The 25,094-nt window shown below is 34.4% G+C and overlaps 1 protein-coding gene across 2 annotated transcripts in view; it reads right to left on the reverse strand.

Moving 5' to 3' along the window:
- The window catches only part of LOC123308728 (S phase cyclin A-associated protein in the endoplasmic reticulum), a 140,526-nt gene extending 124,503 nt beyond the window's left edge, over positions 1-16,023 (reverse strand). Inside the window, exons 1-4 of one of the 2 annotated variants that reach the window (XM_044891518.1) lie at positions 15,820-16,023; positions 15,590-15,768; positions 12,836-14,680; positions 2,827-3,082 (exon numbers count right to left, since the gene is read on the reverse strand). In XM_044891518.1, coding sequence (XP_044747453.1) covers positions 2,827-3,082; positions 12,836-14,680; positions 15,590-15,768; positions 15,820-15,913 — 2,374 coding nt within the window. In that variant the 5' untranslated portion in view covers positions 15,914-16,023. The remainder of the gene's footprint in view (positions 1-2,826; positions 3,083-12,835; positions 14,681-15,589; positions 15,769-15,819) is intronic. The other variant, XM_044891519.1, reaches the window with a different exon arrangement.
- Positions 16,024-25,094: the final 9,071 nt, after the last annotated feature.

Consider the following 25,094-nt stretch of genomic DNA (forward strand, 5'->3'; position numbering starts at 1 on the left):
TGAAAGTAAAAAAGAGTAAATAAAAGTGATAATTTTGGAGTTTATCCTCGAAGAAAAGCTTGCCATCTCAGAAATTGCTCGAATGGCTAGTTATCTCTTATTGAGATTAATGCCCTTGTAATCAAGATAAATCATATCATATATCAAATATGGGGTTCTCTAAAACAGGTTGTTGAAATTTAATTCACTGAAAATACTTTATTCCTAACACAGTGTGTCAATTTGAAAAGGTACCACACCTAACCTAACCTAACACAGTGTGTCAATTTGAAAAGGTACCACATTGTCATTTGACTCGATTTTGTGTAGCTAGACTCTGTCTGTTCTACAGAGAAGAGCTGTTAGACTTGTCGTTGTGTATAGGGATGATTGCAGGCCAGCGTTCATTAGGCTTGGGATATTGACATTTCCTAGTCTTTATATTTTGGAATTTTTGATCCATGCACATAAAAACAAGGATAGTTACGTGCAGAATGGGAGTTGTCATGAGTATGAAACCAGGAGTAGAAATCTTTACAAAGCAGATTTCCTCAGACTTACTTTGTCACAAAGGGGCCCATTTTATATGTCCATTAAAGTGTATAATAAAATTCCTGCTGAAATCAGAGAATTTTCCCTGAAAGGATTTAAGACTGTTATAAAGTCGTTTTTGATTAAGTATGCATTTTACGCAATAGAGGAATTTTTGAACGAGAACTTGTGTCTTGATCCCACAGGAAACTTGTGTATCGATTTCGATGTTTAAATTTGTATTTTGATTATTTATTTATGAAATTGTGAGTATGTCCATTTTGTGTTTTGACGAATGCAAACAATTTTCGATTGTAAAGCATGAATAAAGATTATTATTATTATTATTGTCGTTCAAAGCCACTTCTTAAACTTTCGCACGTCATATGCGCCATGAAGACAGTAGATGAAATGTTTTCTACTTCGGATCTGGTTGACCTTTTAGAAAGTTTGACAAATGGTGATATGTGAGGTCTCTTGTAAAAACAGAAGGATGGAAATATGATTTTAAACGAGATTTTAAATTTATTCAAGCAATGGCTCACATACCATTTTCAAGATAAATGGATTGGTACAAAAGGGCCGATTGAATGACCACCAGGCTCCCCGGACAGTTCTCGTGTACCCAATTACAGTATTTTACAAACATTCTTAGTCTAAGAAATAGTTGTTAGCAGAATTAGTCAATTTTTTCTGTTGCAAAAATATTTTTGTACGTCTTTCATATACATTTTGAAAACATCTGTAAACAAACAATAATTATTATTGTTTTTCATTCAGCATATCTGCGATGATTGCCTTGTTAGCAACTACCCCAAATGGCATTTCAAAAATAATGATACAAAAATTTGAGACTAGTACAATATTTAGTTGAAGCATCACCTCTATTGAATCAAAACAATCGATAGAAATTATTTACCCACTCTCGAGGTCAGGTAGTGGAACATCTGGCGACGATGCTCTTTGATTTATGTAAAATTACAATATCCGTACTTTGGGTGACTGCTGACTGCCTCTGTTCTATTGATATGTGGTCTGACTATTTCAATTTCGAATAATATATAATAATATATATTTTTTACAAAATACTTGTAGAGTATGTAATAATTTGATATACCTACATCAAAGCTCGTCGCCGTTTAGTGTTCCACTATCTGACCTTGAGAGTAGGTGCTGACTAATGTACACCCTCAATACTAAATCATATTTGATTATGAGCCATTAAAAAACTCTTGCCGATTTTCGTTGCCAGCTCTCGGACTATATGGCATTTTTGAAAAGGCAATCGAATTACCTTTAAGATATGGCTGCAATACTTCCCGGTACACTGGGGCATGTCCCGGTTTGAGGCATTGAGTCCCCGTGTCCCGGTTAATTGTTCGGAAGTCCCATCGTTGTCGTCGTTATCGTGATTCATATTTCCTTACATATGTTAGTTAAGAGGTAAGCACGTAATCAGCCGACGCAGTCCAACGAAGGAGGGTCTACGTTACGTCTACACTCTACGCCTACACTCTACGCAATCGCACACCAATGGCATGTCGCTCACACTCCACGTACGGCGTCGACGCGGCGAATAATCAGTACATATTCACCATTCAGTCGACAACGTACAGCACTACCAAGTTTTACGTATGATTTGTAATAATCGTAATAGTCAATATTCATCAAAAAAAGAAGAAATGACCAGGAAGCTATGTGTTCAATTTGTGGACTTTATATATCCGTAAGTTATGGCGGTAAATCGAGTGTGAAAGATCATATTCAAAGCAAAAATCACAACTCCAGATTGTCAGTTGCATCAACGTCGAAAGATATATCGTCTTTTATGATCAAACAAAATTCGACAGAATTTTGATGATATGCGCTGCTGAACTTACCACTGCCTATAAAGTTGTGAAGCATTACCAATCGTTTAGTTCGTTAGATTGTTCGACAAATCTGAATGCTATCATGTATCCGGATTCGAGCATCGCAGTAAAACAATCAACTGCCAGAACCAAGGGTACGGCAATAGTTAAAAATATTTCAGCTCCACACTCCATTGAGCAAACCAAAACAGAAATGGAAAATATTCCGTTTTATGGAATTTCAACTTATTCCAGTAATCATAAAGCCGAAAAGATGTTCCACTTGTATGAAGAATATCAGATGTTTATTTGTGGAAAATAAACTTTATTATTATTATCATTATTATATCGATGTATTTATCAACAATCGGTATTTGAATATCCCAGTGTGAAGATGAAAAAATGTTAAAACTCCTTAGACAACTTCATCATACAAAAGGGAATACAAATATTAGTGTGAACATACCTGCCAGCATGGGCTCATATCTAGCCTCTAAGGACATATCTTCACTATCAGGCACTCTACTGGTGGGAACAGTTTCGTCATCGTTATCACATTGAAGCTCACCGTCAGTTTCAGTACCGTCTGTTTCCGTATCTACCTCAATTTCTAAGCCTTGCAGCTCCTCTATTTCCTTAGTGAGTCTGTCTTCTTCTTCAGACAATTGCTTTGCTTTTTTCTGATGTTCCTCCTCAGTTGCAAGATCTTCTTGGGTGAACTCCTTAAATAATACAACAACAAAAAGTTCAGATATCGATTGAAAATCAATCTGGGAGGATTTTGTATCTTATGAAACTTTTTAGGGTTTTTCTGGAACAAAATCGATTGAAAAATTGAAATAACCGATCTGCTCCTGCGTAAATTCTTGCACTGATTTGTCAGGAGTAAATCAAGTACAAAAAATTGTTGTCTGACAATGAACTGAGAAAAGGAACTTTGAAATTATAATTATGTAACGTAACGTTTCGGAGTCGATATCAGACTCCTTCATCAGATGAAGATCAATTTCTGAAAATCTTTTGAATTCCAATTGCAAGCGAAAACCCTAAAAAGTTTCAGAAAAAAAGTTCACAAAGCTTGATACGGAAGTTGCTTTTCAATCGATAATGAAAATTCCGAGAATTCATAATGATGACCTGCATATCTTTTCCCCCTTTTTATGATTGTCAATTGCTAATTCTTCAATATACATATTTAGGAATGAAAAAGTTGCACCGATTTCATTTTGGGAATCAATTAATTGATTGATCAATCAAAGGCGCATTTAAAGTCGCAAAGAGTCACTTTCCCAAACGGAGCGGAAAAACCCCTGCTATTTCTTTCCCGCACGCATCGTAACGACATGGAGAATTACGTCTTGACATATAAAGTGAGACTTTTCAAAAACTCATCGACGTATCGAAATGTTTCACTTTTCGCAACTAGTTACGAAAAGTAAAATATTTCGCAACTGTTGATGAACAATAAATTTCACCATTAATTCTAAACTACTTGAACTACTTCTTCACCTGTATATTTCCACACATTTGTCCAAATATCGTCACAAATCAAATAATTGAGGCCTAATATGAATAATGAATTTATTAATTACATAACGTTAACAGGCGAATGAAAAATTATTTATAAACATTATCGACTCCAGCTGACAACGCAGTTTTTTTTGTAGCAATATTTTGCGTTTGGTCCATATAATTTTCTTCCAGAATGTTTATCGCAATCTTCTGTTTATGTTTATGAATTCTCCACATAACCTTCAGCACAAGTATTAAACTTCTATTCTCCATGATGTTTGAGTTTCAGCAAATCAGCTCTTGAATCCGCAATGAGAGTAGTCGATGGTACACAAACAAGGATTTGCCAACTTTAAAAACTGGGCGATCAGTTTCGGCAAAAAAGTTTCGATATATCATCGAAGAATTAATTTTCGATAGCCTGATTCATTTTGAACAAATGAGATCTTCATTAATTTCTTGCTAAAACTAACGGTTTTCGTTAAAAAAAATTATTTATCAATAGGTACAACTTGTGTTGTATAGGCTGGAGTTTATCTAGTAGGCAGATATGAGGCTGATATTATAAGGTTATACCTTAATAATAAGGTGCTAGAGAGTTGAAGTGCTGCCATGAACGTAAACGTTAACGTTATAATTGACATCTACGCATGCTAATTCGTCAGTTTTTAACGTTAATGTTAGCGTCAGCTTTACACTACGTAAACTAGCGTTCTCCCGCGTATACCTTAAACATCGACGTACGTTAACCGAACATTAAACAAGTAGCACCGATGCGAATGGCCGAATTCTGTTGTGGATGCAATTCTCGATAACCTCAAACGGTCATTGTTTACATTTCCCGTGTATTTTCTCATAATCAATGATAGTTATAGGAAACCAGCAGTGATTTTAAAGTTATCATTCAGTAGGGAAATGGCTGAAACTCCACTGCGATTCTCATGTCCCTGCACTAAAATCATTTCATGGAAATACTGCCAAGTTGAAAATTCTTTTTATTATGCATATAAATCATTAGAACATCAATATTTCATATATAATTCCAGCTGTCGAGGCTCAATACTATATAAAGAGAGTTCACGCAAAACAAAAGCAAAATGCAAATTGATAGGTTATGTTCAACGTCTGACGTTTCATTATGGCCGCACATCAACTCAAATTTCATTACAACACGTAAACGTTATATTTTACGTTATTTCTCACGTTAACGTTTACGTTCAGGCTTACGTACTGTGCGGACTTCATCTCTCTATTATTATTAAGGTAAAATAATACCAAACCAAACAATATTTTTGGTTGCTGCCGTGCTCCCATGGAATAATCTGCTCGACTTCATTTCTATCAGTTTACTGGTATCTGAGAAAAAAATTAAAAATTGCTTCTCAGGTTCCATCTTTATGAGGCTGTGTCTAAGCAGGGGCTGCTCGAAAAACTTCTTCTTTCAACAACCCTCCACTGCAGGACATAGGCCTCCCCTGCCAATTTTCAGGCTCCCTTGTCTTGTGCTATATGATGCCAAGCTCTACCAAATCTCTCTTTGGCATCATCTAGCTAGACATAGACACGCACTTTTTTTTAAAAAGAATCACCCCTTAAACGTTTTCGCAACTATTCATTTACATCCTTTGTTTCGAAGTGTATATTGGGTTGACCATCTCGGCTGTAGTAAAAACATGAACAAATTTTTCGTCTGTCGATCACCGTAATAAAAATCAATAATATGGAGCAACTTTGAGTGGAGTGCCTTGTGTCTTCTCTATCAACGAGGTGATAGCCACGAAGCTTGTATAGAAAGAAATTTAGTTCCCCGTTTCCCTTCCCTTTGGATCCCCGTTTCTGCTACCAGACCAGTGGAGATTCGCCTAGGATTCTTCTTGAGCCCCTTGGGGCAAGTAATAGCATTTTCACCTGTTCAGTTGCTCAATATCCACAATATTAATCATCGGAAATTGGTCGCCCTTTGCGAAGCAGTTATCCATCATATCTTATTCGTATGACGAAACTACAGATAATTCTAGTTAATTTTATATAACCAAATACTAAGCTGCGCCTGGACTTTCAAGGCCCACTTCGATGATTCAACCAAAGTAATCAAAAAGTTGAAGTAGTACAGAACTGATGTATTAAATACTGTTGAGAATAAGTTTCAGATCCAATATATGCGGTAAAACGTAACTCCTAATGAATTTAAACTAAATCTTAATAAATTCTTCACAACCTCCTTCAACAGTATGAGAGTCTCCGAAGAAAAATTGTATACTCTATTATGTGTCTTGTAAAAGCAAGATCAAAAGTAGATCTATCTTCGAAGTGGATCAGAAGATCGGTAGATTTAATACCTATACTGGCTTTAACTCAGGTGATTTACAAGCCAGAACTACGGATTATTATTATATGGGGTCATTAAAACTCTTATTTTTTTCGAGTGTCATTTATTGCAATCTACAGTGGGTGAATAAATTATTGTGTTGGGTATTAAAGAAGAGAAAACAAAAAGAACAACAAAAATAAATACAAAAGTATAAGTTGCATTCCTACTCGTTGACAATCACATTCTGGGAGATCTTTGGGTCATGTCTTTTTTAGTCATCTGATGTGGAGTATTTCCGTACAGAGGTTTTTTTTATTTCTATCAACTTATTCAAGTGACTTTGTAGTCTTTCTCGATAGGCGGTGGAGGTAGATAGTATCACATCGAAATGTATGGTGTTGGTGGTATGAGTTCTTCATGTATTCTTTGGTTAGAGACATACCATTGAGCATTGGCTATCAAGAGAAGTGTTATAGACTGAAACCTTTGGATGGTGTTGCTTCTACAGATTACGAAAATTTACCGTTGAACAAAGGCAATACCATGAGATACAAGTGGACTGTAGAAATGCAATCGCCCAATGCGGGAATAATTTTATTACAGGTGATACATGATTTACTATTCAACTGGACCACTGCATGTGTGATTTGCTCCGTCTTCCTTATAAGTTGAGCAGCGAGCAGCCCTTACTCTATTGACAAAGCGTAGTAGAAACTGATTCAGATAGCGGTACATATGATTCTTCGATAATTTCTAAGCTGTAATGAAATTACTCACGCACTGGGCGATTATATTTCTATAGTCCTCTTCTTTCTCATTTCCTATGTTCGGCGTTGGATTTTCGTAATATGGTTTGGCACATCCCAACAGACTTTATGTCTATATGGGTTCGAAAACTGTCTTATATAGCGGCGTTCAGTTCTGGATACTTAGGCTTACTTGCCTACCGCTCTATCACCGTTTCTATCAGTACCGCTTTCTTCATGACTCTATGGAGTATAGATCTTGAATCGAAGTTTCTTCAAACTCTTTGGTAGTTTCTTCGGTATCAGACCTGTAGATGAAATCAATAGTGATGGTCTTGATATCTTTCAATTTCCATTGTCTCCTGGTTTGTTTCCCGAGATCTCTGTATTTCGGAATATTTTCAATGTGTCTGTGTAGTAGGTACTCGTTTTCCGCATCCCAATAAAATGAGGTCAGGTTCATGATGAGTAGGTCTGTGGAAATCGTGCGATCCCTGTAGAGAGTGCGAGTTGGTATTTTATCGAGTTATTGGTGTAAAATCTTGACAACAGCATCAGGTCTTTCTTGTACCTCGTGCCCGCGAACTTCTGGCATCCCCGGCAATGTGGTGGATGGTTTCATGTGTCGCACAGCCACAACAATAGCCAGCATCCGCCACTAAGTCATCTTCAGCGATATATATTTCATATAGTTCACTCAGTTTATTCACTCACCATTTTCAATCCTGGATGGCAATGATTAATCCTCTATCTCGGGAAACATCTTTTTCGAAGTCAACGCAGATATATCGACGTAATCATTGTTGATCTCGTTCTGGTGTCTTGCGTGCAAAGTTTCTGCATTTTGCTTTTGCATAGAATTCGACGAACGGAGTAGAAGTATCAGCATCACTCGATGAAGTTCTGATGAAATAGCATTATTCAGGAAATATTCTCGAAGTTTTTCAATTTCCTGCAACACACGGTTGGACAAATCAGCAATTCCCCGACCTCCAAGAGATCACAGCAGCTCTGCTAGTTCTATTATTCTCTGTATGGCTGCTAAATCGGTGGAGATGCAAGAGATGGTACCGAATGAGTAGCTTAATGCTTCTGTTCAGACTACATTTCATCATCCATTTTCATCAGCATATGTATATTGAATAGTGTTTTTGCTAGATGCCAGGAGTTTCAAATCGTCCATGTAAAGAAGACGATCAGTTTCATCACAGTTCATCTGTCGCTATTAATGGCAACTCCGTAGTCTGTAGAATGCAACCTATGGGACGAGATATACAGGGCCATGCAGGCCCATAATGGGCTGAACGAGTCTCCTTGAAAAATTTCGGGTCTTATTGAAAGAGGTCTAGTTTTATGGAGCCATCTGCTGCTTTCATTTTTAGCCTTTGCGACAGGTTGACATGGCGTTTTCAAGGAACTTGATAATACTGGAACTACCTAGTGAATTTTCCAGATCATTCAAATCCATTCTTAGGGTATACAGAATCGAATGTCTTTGTTGTAATAATTTTTACGCTGCTTATATAGACACATAACGTAAAGATTCCTTCGTTTAGTGAATGCTTGATTGCAGATAACTGAATCTATTATTAGTTGTTCGCATTATCGGCTGTCTTTGGTGGCTTTCTTGTGTTGTATGACGATTATTCTTTTCACAATGGTTATGAAAACGGTCTGAAATGCACGATGTGAATGGAATGGAATGGCCATTGCAGCTATACTTCATTCAACTTTATTTTAGCAGTCGGTTGGCCATGGAAATTTGACACATTTCACTCTGTATAGTACGAAAATGTGGGGTTATGACGCTTGTCAAAACATTTTTGGGTTTTAAATCAACGCTATGTTGCCCGTTCTACGTAAAAGTTTCTGTTATTACGTATTTTATCACAATGTCGAATCTCTTCGGAAAATATGTGACGAACATAATTGAAGTTTATACAAACTGATTGAAGGCATACCAAATCCAGTTATTTGCATGGAAAATATAAGAGATCAGTATAATATCATAATATGCACTAGAGTTAATGTTCGTTATCTTCTTTGGCTTACATCATTTGTAGATTTCAAAAATATTAACTCGAAGATGAAATGCATATGATGCAGTGGTTGGCAATGGGTATCTCCCGAAGGAATTAACAGATAATTACAAGAATGTTAAATTTTTCAACAAAAATCATCTTGCATCAATATAAGTAAAAGGAGTTGAAGGAAGTTTCAAGTTAAGATGCAACTTCACCGTTGAACAAAAATTTCACATGAATAAACAGTAACAGGCCAACTTGCGCGTATTCATCTAAATACATTGATGTAATTATAATAATTAGGTATTTATTAGTACCTTAAGACATTTACATTGTATAGGACAAGTCAAATGAAAAACAGAAATATCCATTTTACGGAACTTATTCTCCGATGACATTTATCGAAAATCCTGTAGTAAACTTTTTGCATTAATTCACTCAAACATAAAATTCCCAAATGCCAACACTTTTTTGGGTCTCCCAATAGAAGGAAATTCTTTGTCATACTCTTCGTTCACAATCTTTCTGATTGTGGAAATATTCAGCTGAAATATAAGTCGTTTAGATTCAGATGAAACATTATATAAATTCTCTTACATTGAATATGTTCGCTATCGTCTGAAGTATTATAGATTTTAGAATATCAGGGTATAACTATTTGAATGAGCGGACCTGAATTCTAAATAGCACTTCCTGAAACCCTTTCTCTTTTTTCAATCACTTTCGGCATTTTCGAATTTTCGTAATAAAAATTGATATTGGTTGTGGCAACGGCGTTATGACATTAACGACATTTCATGAGTGCCAACCCAACTTCGTTCTAGTTACAAAAACTTGAGAAAATTATTTCATGGCCAACCGACTGCTAAAATAAATTTGAATGAAGTATAGGAATGCATTTATTGTAGCGCACACATTCGATGCTTTTCTGTCTAACGCTAAACGAAGGCAGTGGCGCAAAATTCATAAGTTAATATACTTCTTATCTTTTTCCATTGAAATTGATCTGACAACAATGTCAGAGTCAACCACCTCAATAATGATTGGCGACACTAAGTAACTCTCCCACTTCTTTTGACAACAACAGATATTCATTTTTCATCCAGATAAGCATCAACATTGCAAACTGTCTATTGTATGTCCAATAAATTAATAGATTACACACACAGACATTTTTTTACGGGTTCTGAATCTATATCCTCTGAAACGATAGAATATAAAATACACTAATTCTGACACAGATAGTGTGATAATTTTTGTCCGAAAAGGTTTTTTTCGAAATATAAGGAGACGCATAACAAGCGCCTATATCTCCGATGGAGCTGGAAGTGATAAAACACCTCTGGGAACACTTCCCTTAAAATTTATAACTTGGACTCGTTTGCACCAAACACACTTAGTGTTAAGTGTCCCTTAAAATTGACCCTTAACTTAAATTACGTTGCACCAACTGTTAACTGCTAAAGCTAACCTTAAATTTAAGTGCTCCTGTAATGACCGCTTAAATATTTGAGGGCGTACTTTAACCTGAAATAATTTGTTGAACTGTCTGCAGAACTTCGAACTTCCCATTTTTAAAAGATTTTGAAAATTGAATGAATTCATTACTGGATACCAAGCTTTTTCCTCTGCCTTTATTGTATTGCCATCAGTTATTTTATTTTCAATTTTGTGTCACAAATCATACTGTAGCTAGCAACAAACTCTTTTCTTCTATTGAGAAGTTGAGTGCCCTTTGTAGATTACCACCACCTGCTTGGCAATCATTCACCGTATTCGTACTAACAAGGGCAATAAGGTCATTTTCTTCACGTTCCTCTTCAACATTAGTAAAACAAATTCACACAAGACCTTACAAAGAAAGTCTTGTACTTAGGTACCTTTTATTTGACAATCATTATCATTATCAATATTAATGCTAATTCAACAACAAAAAGTTGTTACTCTTTGATAATATTATAATAATATCCTTGACACTGACTGACAGGACAATAAAGTAAGGTTAATGAAATGACAACGATCATCGGCAACCGGCCAACCAATGAAATGGCTTTATTGGACTAGGATGAAGTTGCACCAAAATAAAAAACTGAAATATCACTAGATATAAAAACTTAAGGGCCCCTTACTTAAGATTCGGTTAAGCCACAGTCGTGCAACTGGGAATAAAATTAAGCGTCCATTAACTTTAAACGAGGCTTACGTCCAGTTTCATAATCGAATTTAACGTCACTTTAAGCTTAAAGCTTCCTTTACTGTCGTCATTTTTAGTAGGTTAAAGGAAGCTTCAAAATTAAAGCGACTTTAGGTTTGATTATGAAACCGGCCGTTAGTTAAGTACTCCTTTTAAGGCGGATTGGTGCAAACGGGCCTTATAGAAATGAAAGGGACCTAAATTATTATTATTATTTATTATTGTTCGGAATCTTGGATTCATTCCAAAAAATCATTTTCGTGAAATGAGGCAATGAAATAACAAGCTGTGGAAGCCTTGAAGGTAGAGCAAAAGCACAATTATAATGGTCTTATATTATTTTCAGATCAAGACATCTTTGTTTTTAAGTCTGGACGGCATCGGCAACTGAGTACGGTATTTACAAAATTTTAAGAGCGCATAAACATAACCAAGATGTTGAAGGAAGCTCAGAGCTAAATTTCTCCCTCCAGTGGAATCATACTCAGGAAGGAGATGATGTCAGAGGGGAGTGAATCTTGAGTTCCTATAGAAGTCAGTCAGACTCCAAGACTGACCCTGTCTGCCGCAAGGCAGTCACAGAGGATGTGCTCAAATGTTTCGTCCACCTCTAGGCAGATTCTGTAGAGTGATTCATTGACGATGCTAGGTTTGTGCAAGTGAGCTCTGAGCCTGCAATGTCCCGTGAAGACCACCATTATAAATCTCAGAATGGTTCTAGAGAAATCCGAGAAAAAATTCTAGGCATTGGATAGTATATAGACTGGAAGGCACTGAGATGGCCTTGTGCGAGTGACCCAGTTTAGAACCCTCTGCCTTATCCAGCTATTGTTTTTTTTCCTGCTTAAGGAATTAGAAATTCCTCTAGTTGGTTTGAGGAACCCTTGGGTCCCATAATATATCTGTCCTCTCAGTTGCAGAAAAATTTGAAGTGTCATAAAAACAAAAACATTCAGCCATTTTACTCAAGGTTTCTTCAGACTATATTTTCAGAATTGTGTAATTTCTATTCCACCATTCTATACAGATCACCTTATCTTCAGGAAATGTATCATACACTATGGGTTATATGTGATGATGCATGTATCATTATGCTTTTTTGTTCATGATCATTGAATCAAGTGATTTTAATCTATTTCCTTTATGATTATTATAACTATAAATCACTAGTGATTCACGAGACATTATTCACTAATGGTCTATTGAAAATTCATAAACTCATGTGAATAATAAACCAAAATTCACCGGTCTATTAAAATTCTTCGTAACTACAGAAGACATAAAGATCCTCAAATGGGATCGATTAGGACCTGACTAGGAACTGGTTCTGAACATGGGGGTATTGCAATATACTTAGTTGTGAAATGTTAGCAGGTGCAGCGGTGAGTATTTAAATATTGAAATGGACGGAGATATAATTGAAAATGAGATATGAAATTTCAGAATAAATCATTTAACAATCAAGATCAAAGTATTTTAATAGCATAATATGACCATTATTGACTTGAATGTTATATTAAAATGATCTGTATGAATAATAGCCATCAAAATATGCTCATTAAATAATACACTATTAATTGTGTTTATGCTGTGCAAAACTTAAGGAATGGAATCTACTTTGAAAGAGATATCTTTGATACCATTTCAAGAAACCTGATAACATAAACATCCACTGCAAAAACTCTCACCTTGTATTTTTCATCATCGGTTTCAGAGTCACCATCGCTTCCTTTTTTCTCAATTTCACTGCAATTACTTTTTTGAATCGAGCTTTTAATTTGTAGATTAGCTTCGTTCTTCTTCTCTATAGATACATTTTGCGTGGACAATCTACTCAATGTTGTATGAGATCTGATTAAAGAACCCTTCTTCTTTTCTGAAATTTGTTTCAATGATTTCAGACTATTCAAGTCATTTTTCACATCTTTATCAATAGATTTTTGAGTTTTCAATCCTTCTCTAGACTCAGGAAACAGAGCCAAAGCTGGCAAGCTTGCTGTCGCACTAACTTGATTGAATCTTGTTGACCAGTTATGTGTTGTTCTTTTTCCAGCAGAGTTCTTGAATCTTGATCGACTTTTTACTGTTAACCAACCATCTGTTGCTGACTTATCAGCTTGGATATTCTCATTGTTCAGTGTTTCAGAAGAACTGTTCACATTTTCAATAGATTTTCCTTGATTCACCAAAGTTTCAACAGAACTTGTACAATCATTAGGTGTTAGAGAATTATCTGTTGGTTCCACTGATGATGTTGTATTGCTTTTCACAAATGAAGAAGATTTAGAACTAGATTTCACAACATTCGCCTTAAAATTGTGAACAAAAGGTTCGTTTTTAATGTACCCTTTAGACTTTTGGAAAGAACTAATTGTTTTCATATCACTGACAGTTTTACTTCTGGTAAAATTAGTCTTCAGTGGAATTGAAGTAGAAGTTTTAATGCTATTAACTGAAGGTTTCATTGATTTAAGACTGGGCTTTGGAGAAGATACAGAGGATTTAGTTTCCATCTTAGGTTTTTGAGTTGAAACAGTTTTAGCTGAGGCACTTTTTGTTAGAGCAGTTGAATATGCCAATCTAGGATTGATAGGTTTAATATTCCTTATGTTGTCACACCTACTAGTCCTAAGAAGAACTTTCTTATCCACATTTTCAGTTTGCGTAGTCTTTGGTGTAATCTTTTTATCGGAATCATCAGTTTGGCATTCTTGATTTACTTTCACCACACGACGTTTCAAAGGAAGCTTTGGAAAATCATCATCTGTGCTTGTACTCTTTTCAGCACTTTCAACACCAACTTTCCTGAAAATATCATATGTTTGATGATCTTCACTAGGTGAATCTAAATTTTTTCTTAATTCAGCTTTCAAATCAGGAAGCTTCAGTTTGTTTATAGCTTCATCATTTACAGTTAATGTTCCAGAACTACCGGTGTCTTTATCTTGTAGAGAGGAATCATCTTGATCTTCTGAAGAGGTGTTAACAAAATTTTTTTCATCGTTCGATGATAAAGAAGACTCAGCCAATTCATCTGCCTTATTCTCATTCAATACATCATGATCTTCCTTATCAGAAATGTGTTCAATTTTTTCAATTTCCACATTGCATTCTTGAATAGGAGTATCTTGTTCTATCGGCACTGTTCTATCAATATTACTAGTATCTATAACTTTTCCTTCGAGAATAGGTTGTTCAATAGGCAGAGGGCTAGTGGGAGCTGAACTCATTCTACATGGAAGTAATCTTGGACTGATTTTTCCCGCTACTGAAGGACTGTTTCTACCAGATCCAAGATTAGGACTAGATTTTCCAGAACGACTATTTGTGGTTTTTGTTAAATTTGTTTTACAAATATCCCATGTAACAGATGTAGGTCTCTGATAAGCTGGTGTATTTTCATAGCTCCACTTCAAACGAAACCACTCTGCCAAGGAATTAAAATCCCTCAAGTAATTCTCTAATACTAATAAAACTTCCTGACATTCTGTTAAACTCTCATGTGTCTCAACAGTGTTGTAAATTTCAGCAATCTGTAAATGAAAATAACAAGTACATTACTCACTCAGTTTATAAAATGATGCATGAATAAATGGTATCGATTGAAATTTATTCTGGGAGGATTCTGCATCTCTTCATAAACTTTTTAGGGTTTTCACTCCCAATCTCTGAAACAAAATCAATTAAAAATGAAATCAACGATTTGCTCCTGAGTAAATTCTTGCACTAATTTGTCAGGAGCAAATTAACTAGTAAAAATTGTTGCCTGACAATGAACTCAAAATAAATAACGTTGAAATTATAATTCTGTAACGTTTCAGAGTCTATATCAGACTCCTTCATCAGACGAAAAATCTATTTTTTAGAAAACGTTACAGAATTATAATTTCAACGTTATTTATTTTGAGTTCATTGTCAGGCAACAATTTTTTCTATTTAATTTGCTCCTGACAAATTAGTGCAAGAATTTACGCAGGAGCAAATCGTTGATTTCATTTTTAATTGATTTTGTTTCAGAGATTGGGAGTGAAAACCCTAAAAAGTTTATGAAGACATGAATAAATGCATGTTCACTTTGATTATTCAATCAATTCTTGCATTAACATTGGAAATGAAAGGATTTAATGTATTATCACACAATCTGACAGTTCTTCAAACTCACTGCCGGTTTCACAAAACTTTGATTGTCCCATCAATGATTTGACAGTCACTCGATTCCAAAAGATAATCACTGAAACCTTTTAATTTCTGAATATATCAAGGTAGGAATTGAAAATCTTTGAATGGATGTAAAAGGATCATAATTTCATGCTTGAATGATATTCTGAATGCTCATGACTGAATTATTGTGTGAAAAATAAATTATGTTATCCATCGATCAAGCTTTGTGAAACCAGGGGTCCAAGAAATTCCAAATAAAATCAATGTTCATATCAACTCACAGATCTCTGTAAGTTGCCAAACAAAAGAGACCAATATCTCGCTCTGATATCTGATCTTTTATCTCTTCCTGTTGAGGCTGATCTCAAACGTGTTCGGCCCCGATTAAAGTGATTCGATTTCAAATTGGTTGGTTCAAGTGTTTTTGGAATACTCGGTGGTGGTTTGCTCACTATTTTATCTGAAATATTTAGAGTTGAAAACATAATTCTTTGTTTGTTGGGTAACTTACTTGGAAATGTCTCATTTCCAGCAGAAATATTGAATGCCAACAAATTTCGTGCCTCGCGGCCTTGTTGCTGGACTAAGAGACGAACTTGTTCCATATTCTTAATTTTCCTGAATGTTTTGAAATGAGCATTTAGAATTTCTTTTAGTTATTGAGTTTTTTGAATTTTTGACATTCCCAATGTATACATCCTTAATTTGACGTTCAATGACATTTAATTTTGAACTACAGCAATTTCTCAATTCTTACTTCTTCTTCATCTAACTACGTTGTAAGTTTGATAGTCTCGACAGTTTAATCAAGGATTTAATCTTAGTGCGAAATACCTCAAAGAGGGAGGCGTATAGCACCCGTCCATGTAAGATAAAGATTTAAGATTAGTGCCCGTTTGCGCCAAAGATTATTGGCGAAACCCATAGATTAGAGTTATGTAGATTGGAAACTTCCATACTACGAGACGAAACCGTTTTTTTGCGCCCTCTCTTAACCTGGGGTGAATTAATGGGTGTTTCTTTCAATATACAATTAATAGATGACGCTGGAAAAAGTAGATTTCCTTCAACCTTCAACTTCATTCACAGGACAAGGAGAGATTTGTGTTCTGTCATTTGAAATTTTGAAGATTAATCTTTTTGAATTGAAATGTTTGAAAATATTTTATATATCCTAGTTTAGGCAGCGAGTTATTATCCCCATGATTTTGTGAGGTTTTTTCATCCCCTTCAGGTAATGCGAAGAACATTTTTAGTCAACTGTTTTATTTTTACCTATTGAATTACTGCCAATTCACAATGATGTTAATGGTTATGGTAATGTTAACGTGAGCTACAATGTAAACGCTTAAATAATAATAAATAATAGAGCTACTACGACACTGTTCACATCAATGTTAATGACAAGCGTAATGTTAATGATAATGATAAATATTTCTTGAATTTATTATTATTTAAGCGTTAACATCGTAGCTCACTTTTAACATTACCATTACCATTAACATCATTGTGAATTGGCAGTTATGCATTTTCAAATGGACTTGCAGTTAACATTCGATACATTGGAGTTGTAACGAACGATACTACCAATTTTACTCACTTATGAAATGACTTAATTTTAATATTTTTCAACTATTGATCAATAAGGTATCGGAAAGAGTAAATATCAAAAGGAAAAATATCAAACTATATTTCCGGATATCCGATTAGAAAAAAAAATTCATTCCCGTGCTGAAGAAGGCGTAATTCTACGTGAAAGTTACGATTGTGGCGACTGTAAAATAGCTTATCAGGAAAAACTTTCCTATACCTACTAAAATGGTTCGAATTTAAGACTGGAGTCCTGGTATAAACGAAAAAATATACCTTTATAGAGTATATTTTATTGCTTGTTGATCCATGCAATTAATAAAATAATACAATAAAGAATGCCATATTATCCTTATTTTTTCCTTTGCATTAATCGGTTTTTCACTTGGAAAATTATGCGAATGAAAGAATACTACTGCGGTGATTTATTCGTATCATAAAAATACTAAACTACTGATATTTCATCTGAACTAAATACCAGTACATTGGTGTTTATATTATTTGATACTAATAAATTGTCAAGTAGTTTTCTTGCGTTCACATGGACAACTCGAATTTCCTGCAATGTATGGAGAATATACTGAAAACACAGAAATTATACTCGTTCTTTTTGTTTGACAACACACAGCTTTTTTTTCAAAACCAGATCTACTCAAGCTTCACCCCAGTCCACCAGAGGTCGCGGTGAACAATGTTTCAAAATATTGTGAGAGTTTCCTATCTACACTACCTTAATCTATGGCGAAACCAAAAATTTAAACGCCGCCTAGCGGCGAAATCACTAACCTAGTATGTGAGTTTTATTTGTTTGAGCACAGCCGTCTATAGAGAAAGCCTGGAACACAATCTGACAACGCAGCAGATTGGCCAAGTTGGTGGGCCGACTTTAGTTTAGTACGTAGCGGTGTATGCTTGCGTTTCCGAATCCTATAAACGTTATTAAATGGTTATTGAAATGTTTTTTTGATGGAAAAATTGAAAGAATATAGTATGATGCTCTACTTATTCAATAAATTTAATTCATAGCGGAGATAATAGTTTGCACAAGAATTGAATTCGGAAAATATTCCTGAAATGATTTTCAAATCAAATGAAAGGATTTTCATTTTATTATAGGAAAATGATATTTGTTTTTCAATTTATAGTTCAGCAAGAACCACGGGAGTGTAGGGGTTTCTCTTGCCATAAAATTGTGTAAACGAAGATATAAAACCGATCATGAAATACTTGAAGGAGCTAGTGAACGGGACATGTATATAGGAATGTGAACATATTGCAGAAATGAATCGATATATTGGGTTGAACAAGTTCAATTGCACATTTTTCACAATCAACTCAATAAACTATCAACAATCAACTGAACAAAATATACTCAAACGTAACATCATTTGCAAATACAATACAACATACTCAAACAACATATTCTATTCTTAAGCATACCATTATATTCTCAAACATGAAATAATTATTAATTAGATCATCACAATCTTATTTATCGGAATTTGAGAAAGCCTCGATTTCATCATTGTTCCCACTTAAAATTGTATTCCTTCTAGACTGTGGATCTGTTCTTTTTTTATAAACTGGTTTTGAAAGATAAGCTTGACAATTTGGAAACATTTTTGGAACCGCGTTTTCTGTTAATTTTGGACATCTTAATGATATGAGTTTGAATGAACCATCCGGCTGTAAATCATCTCTGATTATATCGGACTCTTCAAAATGTTTTTCACAAACCCCACTATGAACGGTGGAAACGAAATTTTTTCGAGGGATATATTTGAGCCATAAAAGCTTTCTTTCTTCATTTTTGGGGAAACCAAAGCAACTCACATAACCGTCTTTCCGGGTTAAGAAATAATTACTTTTACAAGAAGGTACACAACATTTCTTGACCATGATTGAAATGGCTTCTTCACGGAAGTTCATAAGGCTATGTGCTTACGGTTAAAAAGGTAATCCAATACAAAATGCACTATAACACTACTTACACTCTTCACTATAATGTATCACAAAACGAAAAAACTGAAAAGCCACAAGATTTCACAAGTTTTACACTACTTGTTTCAAAAACTTCACGCCGACGCGGTTATTCACCAACTAAACTTACGAATTACAAGCGTCATGCGTATCAAGGACATGCTAGAGTCGGCCCTACTGCGACGTTGCATTTTAATCGTGAACCAGGCTCTCCTTAAAGACGGCTATGGTTTGAGTTAGATATTTTCCAAAGATTATAGAGTAGAAAGATAGGAAACGCCCTCATAAGGCTAATACTAAAAACCGACTACATTTTGGCCAGTGAAAACACGCGTGACAATGAGATGGCGCTAAAAACGAACTGTCAATACAGGAAACTTTTTGATAAAAGTTTTCTTAATTGAGGGGCGCGAAATTCGAATTCTATTTCTCGTATTGCATTCCACTATTGACTTTGTTTCTATCAGAAAACAAACATCCTGAGCGACAAAACAAAAGTATGGTTTTGCTTTGTTATCAGGATGTTAGTTTTAATCTAAACATTGTTTGGAATCAATTGATATCAAGGAAAAACGCTGTTGGATGTGCTATATGTTTATTTGCAATTCATAAAAAATTTACAAAAATTGAAATGGTGGCCAATAAATGAAGCTTTAACTAGGACACTAAGGGTGGGTTGTAACTCAGTTGGTTAACCAACTGGTTATGAGACCAATGGTTAACCTACCAAAGAAGGTTAAGTCCATTTCCGTTGTAACATCGAAAATCTGGAAGTAGTTAAGTAAACTTCCATTTTGTGTAGTTTGTCTATGGTTTTGTGTAGTTTCCTAGCAACGAGCATTAACGTACAGTGAAAACTCCATTATCCGGACTAATTGTTGTCCTTAGACATTCGGATAATCGAAGAAGAAGGAGAAGATGGATTATTATAGATATTATTGCAAAAATTATCATGTATATACTTATTGAGGAAAACAAAAATAACACTCGGCATACTCGGCAACATAAACAAATATTCATTAAAATGTGAGATGCAGCAAATATTATTTATATTATGAACAATGTGAACCCTCTTATCTTGATAAATAAATATTGAGAAATTCGAAAATTCTGTTTTGCCTTTGGATCTATTTCCAATTCAACGAGTTCTAAAAAAAATTTATCTTCCGTTGAGTTAAATTCAAGCAGATTCTCCCTTTTGTGTTATTCATTTACACTTTTTTCTATTCATTTATGATTTATAACATTCATCATATGATGGATATATCTTAATTTAGGTTAATTTATACCATGCTCTCTGATTTTATATACATGTATTTTGTGAATCCTGGCCTAAACCTTGGTTAAACCCCCAAAATCGGATGGTAAACAATTCGACAGTTAACCAATTGGTAACCTTCGAAAGTTCTGTCATACAACAACCCAATGAACGATAACCAGCGGTCAACGAAAACCAGAGTTTAACCAACTGAGTTACAACCCACCCTAAAGTATATGGTGATCTGTTATATGTCGAAGGTGTTGTTTCTGTACAAAAGGTTGTTCTGAATGAATGAACTTAGTTGAATATGTAAAATATACATATATCAGAAATTAATATAAACCAATATTCAATATACCATCATAGCATACATATTCCAGTTACTTACATATGTATACTTCATTCAAATTTATTTTAGCAGTCGGTTGGCCATGAAATAATTTTCTCAAGTTTTTGTAACTAGAACGAAGTTAGGTTGGCACTCATGAAATGTCGTTAATGTCATAACGCCGTTGCCACAACTAATATCAATTTTTATTACGAAAATGCCGAAAGTGATTGAAAAAAGAGACAGGGGTTTCAGGAAGTGCTATTTAGAATTCAGGTCCGCTCATTCAAATAGTTATATCCTGATATTCTAAAATCCACAATACGTCAGACGGTAGCGAATATATTCAATGTAAGAGAATTTATATAATGTTTCATCTGAACCTAAACAACTTATATTTCAGCTGGATATTTCCACAATCAGAAAGATTGTGAATGAAGAGTATGACAAAGAATTTTCTTCTATTGGGAGACCCAAAAAATTGGTGGCATTTGGCAATTTTATGTTTGAGTGAATTAATGCGAAAAGTTAACTACAGGATTTTCGATAAATGTCATCGAAGAATGAGTTCCCTAAAATGGATTTTTCTGTTTTTCATTTGACTTGTCCTATACAATGTAAATGTCTTAAGGTACTAATAAATACCTAAATATTATAATTACATCAATGTATTAAGATGAATAGCCACAAATACGCGCAAGTTGCCTTTCAGTGTTTATTCATGTGAAATTTTTGTTCAACGGTGAAGTTGCATCTTAACTTGAAACTTCCTTCAACTCCGTTTACTTATATTGATGCAAGATGATTTTTATTGAAAAATTTAACATTCTTGTAATTATCTGTTAATTCCTTCGGGAGATACCCATTGCCAACCACTGCATCATATGCATTTCATCTTCGGGTTAATATTTTTGAAATCTACAAATGATGTAAGCCAAAGAAGATAACGGATTTGGTATGCCTTCAATCAGTTTGTATAAACTTCAATTATGTTCGTCAGATATTTTCCGAAGAGATTCGACATTGTGATAAAATACGTAATAACAGAAACTTTTACGTAGAACGGGCAACATAGCGTTGATTTAAAACCCAAAAATGTTTTGACAAGCTCCATAACCCCACATTTTCGTACTATACAGAGTGAAATGTGTCAAATTGCCATGGCCAACCGACTGCTAAAATAAAGTTGAATGAAGTATAGGTATTATTTAAAGAATTTTCAGAAACACATTTAAAAAAAAACCTTACAGGCATATGCAAGACCTGTATGTCAGTATAGTTTCTTGGTGCTTTTTTTATGATTTCCTTATGATATGGTCTCTTCATGACACAATATACAAATTGATTAATGAATGAACAAAACACCCACAGCAGGTTTCATAAAACTTTGACTTTCCAAACAACAATTTGACAAGCACTCGGTTCCCAAATGGAAACCAATAAAACCTCTGCATTTCTGTATATATTGAAAGAGTAGCAATTGAGAATCATTGAATGGACCTATAAAGATCATAATTTCCCCTTAATAGGCCGTTCATGCAAGGGATGCTTTCTGCATACCACAATTTACGTCGATGAACAGTTCTCAATTGACCTGCAGTAAAATGTTCATTGCACATGGTGAAGTTAGTAGTGTTTGCTGAAGTAATTGTCTTCAAGTCCTGAGAATTTTATCCACTTCGGAGCACTGAAAATTAGAATCAATGAATGACCGATTCACATGTTACGACTTTTAATACTAACGCTTCCATTTTCTTTAGTTGAGTGAAAAACTTAATCACGTAAAATACATTATATTATTTGATCCACCCTTCTTCACTATTCAATAATTTTCGAACAATATTTTGATGTTTTCACCAAGAAATAACCAAAAATCAGCAACTAGAACGAGCCAGATAAACAAAAATCGGAAGGACAATCAAAACATTCAAAACCTCTTTGATCAAAATTGACGTCTGAAATCTTGAAAAATTTCATATATTTCTGCAAATGGCACTCAAATTAGTATTTTAACCAGTCCTAGCGTCTTAAAAACACGCGTGACACACAGATGGCGCTCAAATCGCTTTAGTCGCCTCGTTTCCCATCTTTCTACTCTATAATCTTTGATATTTTCATTACATATTCGGTTACCATTGAACTATATTCAAAAATGTTTTTGGCGAAGAGTATAGAGTAGAAAGATAGGAAACGCCCTCATATCTCTAGTACTAAAAACCGACTACATTTTGGCTAGTGAAAACACGCTTGACAATGAGATGGCGCTAAAAACGCACTGTCAATAGAGAATAACTTTTTAACAATAGTTTTCTGTTTTTGTATTGAGGGGCATGAAATTCGGATTCTATTCCTTTTATTAAATTTCAATATCGACTTTGTTTCTATCAGAAAACAAACATCCTGAGCGACAAAACAAAACTATGGTTTTGTTTTGTTTTGTGATCAAGATGTTAGTTTTCCTCTAAACATTGTTTGGAATCAATTGATATCAATCAAAAGAGCTGTTGAATGTACTATATTTTTATTTGAAATTTATAAAAAAATTACAAAAATTGAAATTGTTGGCAATAAATGAAGCTTTGACTAGGACGCTAAAGTATATGGTGATCTGCTATACGTCCAAGGTGTTATTTCTGTACAATAGGTTGTTCTGAATTAATGAACTTAGTTGAATTTGTAAAATATACATACCTATATCAGAAATAAATATGAACCAATATTCAATATACCATCATAGCATACATATTGCAGTTATTTACATATGTAGGTTATTTATAGAATTTTCAGAATCACACTTGAAAAAAACCTTACAGACCCATATTCGCGAATCCAATTACCGTTGAGGGCGCTGCGAAATGTAAACAAACTTTGAGGTTTTTCAGTACCTACTCTTTTCGAGATTTGTATGGCCTAACAGAGTTTTTCTAGTAAATCAAGATAAATTTTCTAGTAAATCAAGATAAATATCGGAAGTGAATTGATTGGTTTAGTTTCGCAAAGAAAGATCAACAATATCAACATTCTTTGGAAATACCTCTACTTCATTTGAAAGAGATGAATTGTGGAATAAAATAGAGCGATGATATTGGTGATCCACTATCTTTCTTCTACTTTCTTGAAGTAAACCTAGGTAATAATAAGAATAAGTTTTAGAGGAAGAAGGTCTGGGTTTTAAACAAAACTACTCTCTCAAAAACAACGCCAACCGGTTTCAACTTTATTTTAAAGTCCTCTTCAGGGCTCTGAAATGGACAAAAGATGTTATCTAACAATGACAAAACGACAGCCAAAATGGCTCGATAACAATGTGAATCACAAATAAAATTCCATAAAAATATTTTCCACAACACACCTGTAACACTCTGAGATCAATAAAGAGAAACCGAGAAGGGGAAACAACTCATTCGGGAAAACCAAAAATTAGACGACAATTCAACCATTTTTTTTTTTCATTTTATTCATCAAATAGAAATAGGCCGTATTTAAATTATCAATATGTGTTCTTTTGTTTATAGATCCACTATCTTGTTTTAGAGATCATTTCATGTAATAAACGTTTGTTTCAATACCTAAAATTTTAATTGAATTCAGATCGAAATTAAAAGAATGAAGATTTTTGTAAACATGATCGGCCAATTAATGCTGTATTCATAGATTAAATAAATGGATCATAAGCTATTTTCCAGACTGTTCATTTTTCAAATTATTCCCACTCCAAAAAACCACCAATGAAATGAATTTTCGCTTGTTTTCCCCTCCAGATCGCTTCTAAAATTTCTAAGACGGCGTGTGTATTTGTAATTGTCAAAATATTATTTCAATCATTCACGTCGTAATATTTTGGAAAATAAGCAGCGATGTGCCGTAAAAGCGTGTGTTTGAAATAAAAGTGCAATTTATACACGAAAGAGGAAAGCGATTTATTTATTCTGGTTAGTTTTTGATATTTTATTCTTGTTTGAGTTCACGACTTTATGAAATCAGGGGAGGGAGTTAGGGGACGCCAGGGTCGAATTATGTTTGAATCACATCTAATGATGAGCTTGAAATGTTGAGTTTATACAATCAAATAATTGATTTCAATTTTAGATTTCCCAGAAATGAAACCAGACGACGGCAGTGCAGAGTTGCACTGGGTCTTGAAAACAATTTACACTTCTCTTGTAATTTATACTCCAGACTTTAGTATAATGAGAGTAATCGACTTTTACCGTAAATTTGAAAAAAGATGCCATTCCGAGTGAGGTAAGATAGGTAGTTTACCACTTATTTAACTCGCTTTATTGTCTGATTATCACTTTCTTTGGAATTTTGCAAGTGATATCTGACACTACTTCTGAACTTGAAATTTATAGTAGATTCTCTTTTTCTTATTATATCATGCTTTTTGTATAAACATTCTTCCTGGTGTCGGGATGAACAGTAGAACGAGATTTTAATTGCTTCAATAATGTAGTAATTATAGCCAATACTGTGCCAAACCTGTTATCAGTACTAGAGTTTTTGAGGAAAATGGAAGGAAAATGGGAACAATATCAAGAAACACAAATGCCAGTTCAGGATTTGCAGAAATGGAAGCTTCTTGTAGTTCAAGGATAAAACAAGTGAGGTATACCTCACTTGTTTT

Source organism: Coccinella septempunctata, chromosome 2 (assembly GCF_907165205.1).
Source record: "Coccinella septempunctata chromosome 2, icCocSept1.1, whole genome shotgun sequence".
Taxonomy (NCBI): domain Eukaryota; kingdom Metazoa; phylum Arthropoda; class Insecta; order Coleoptera; family Coccinellidae; genus Coccinella; species Coccinella septempunctata.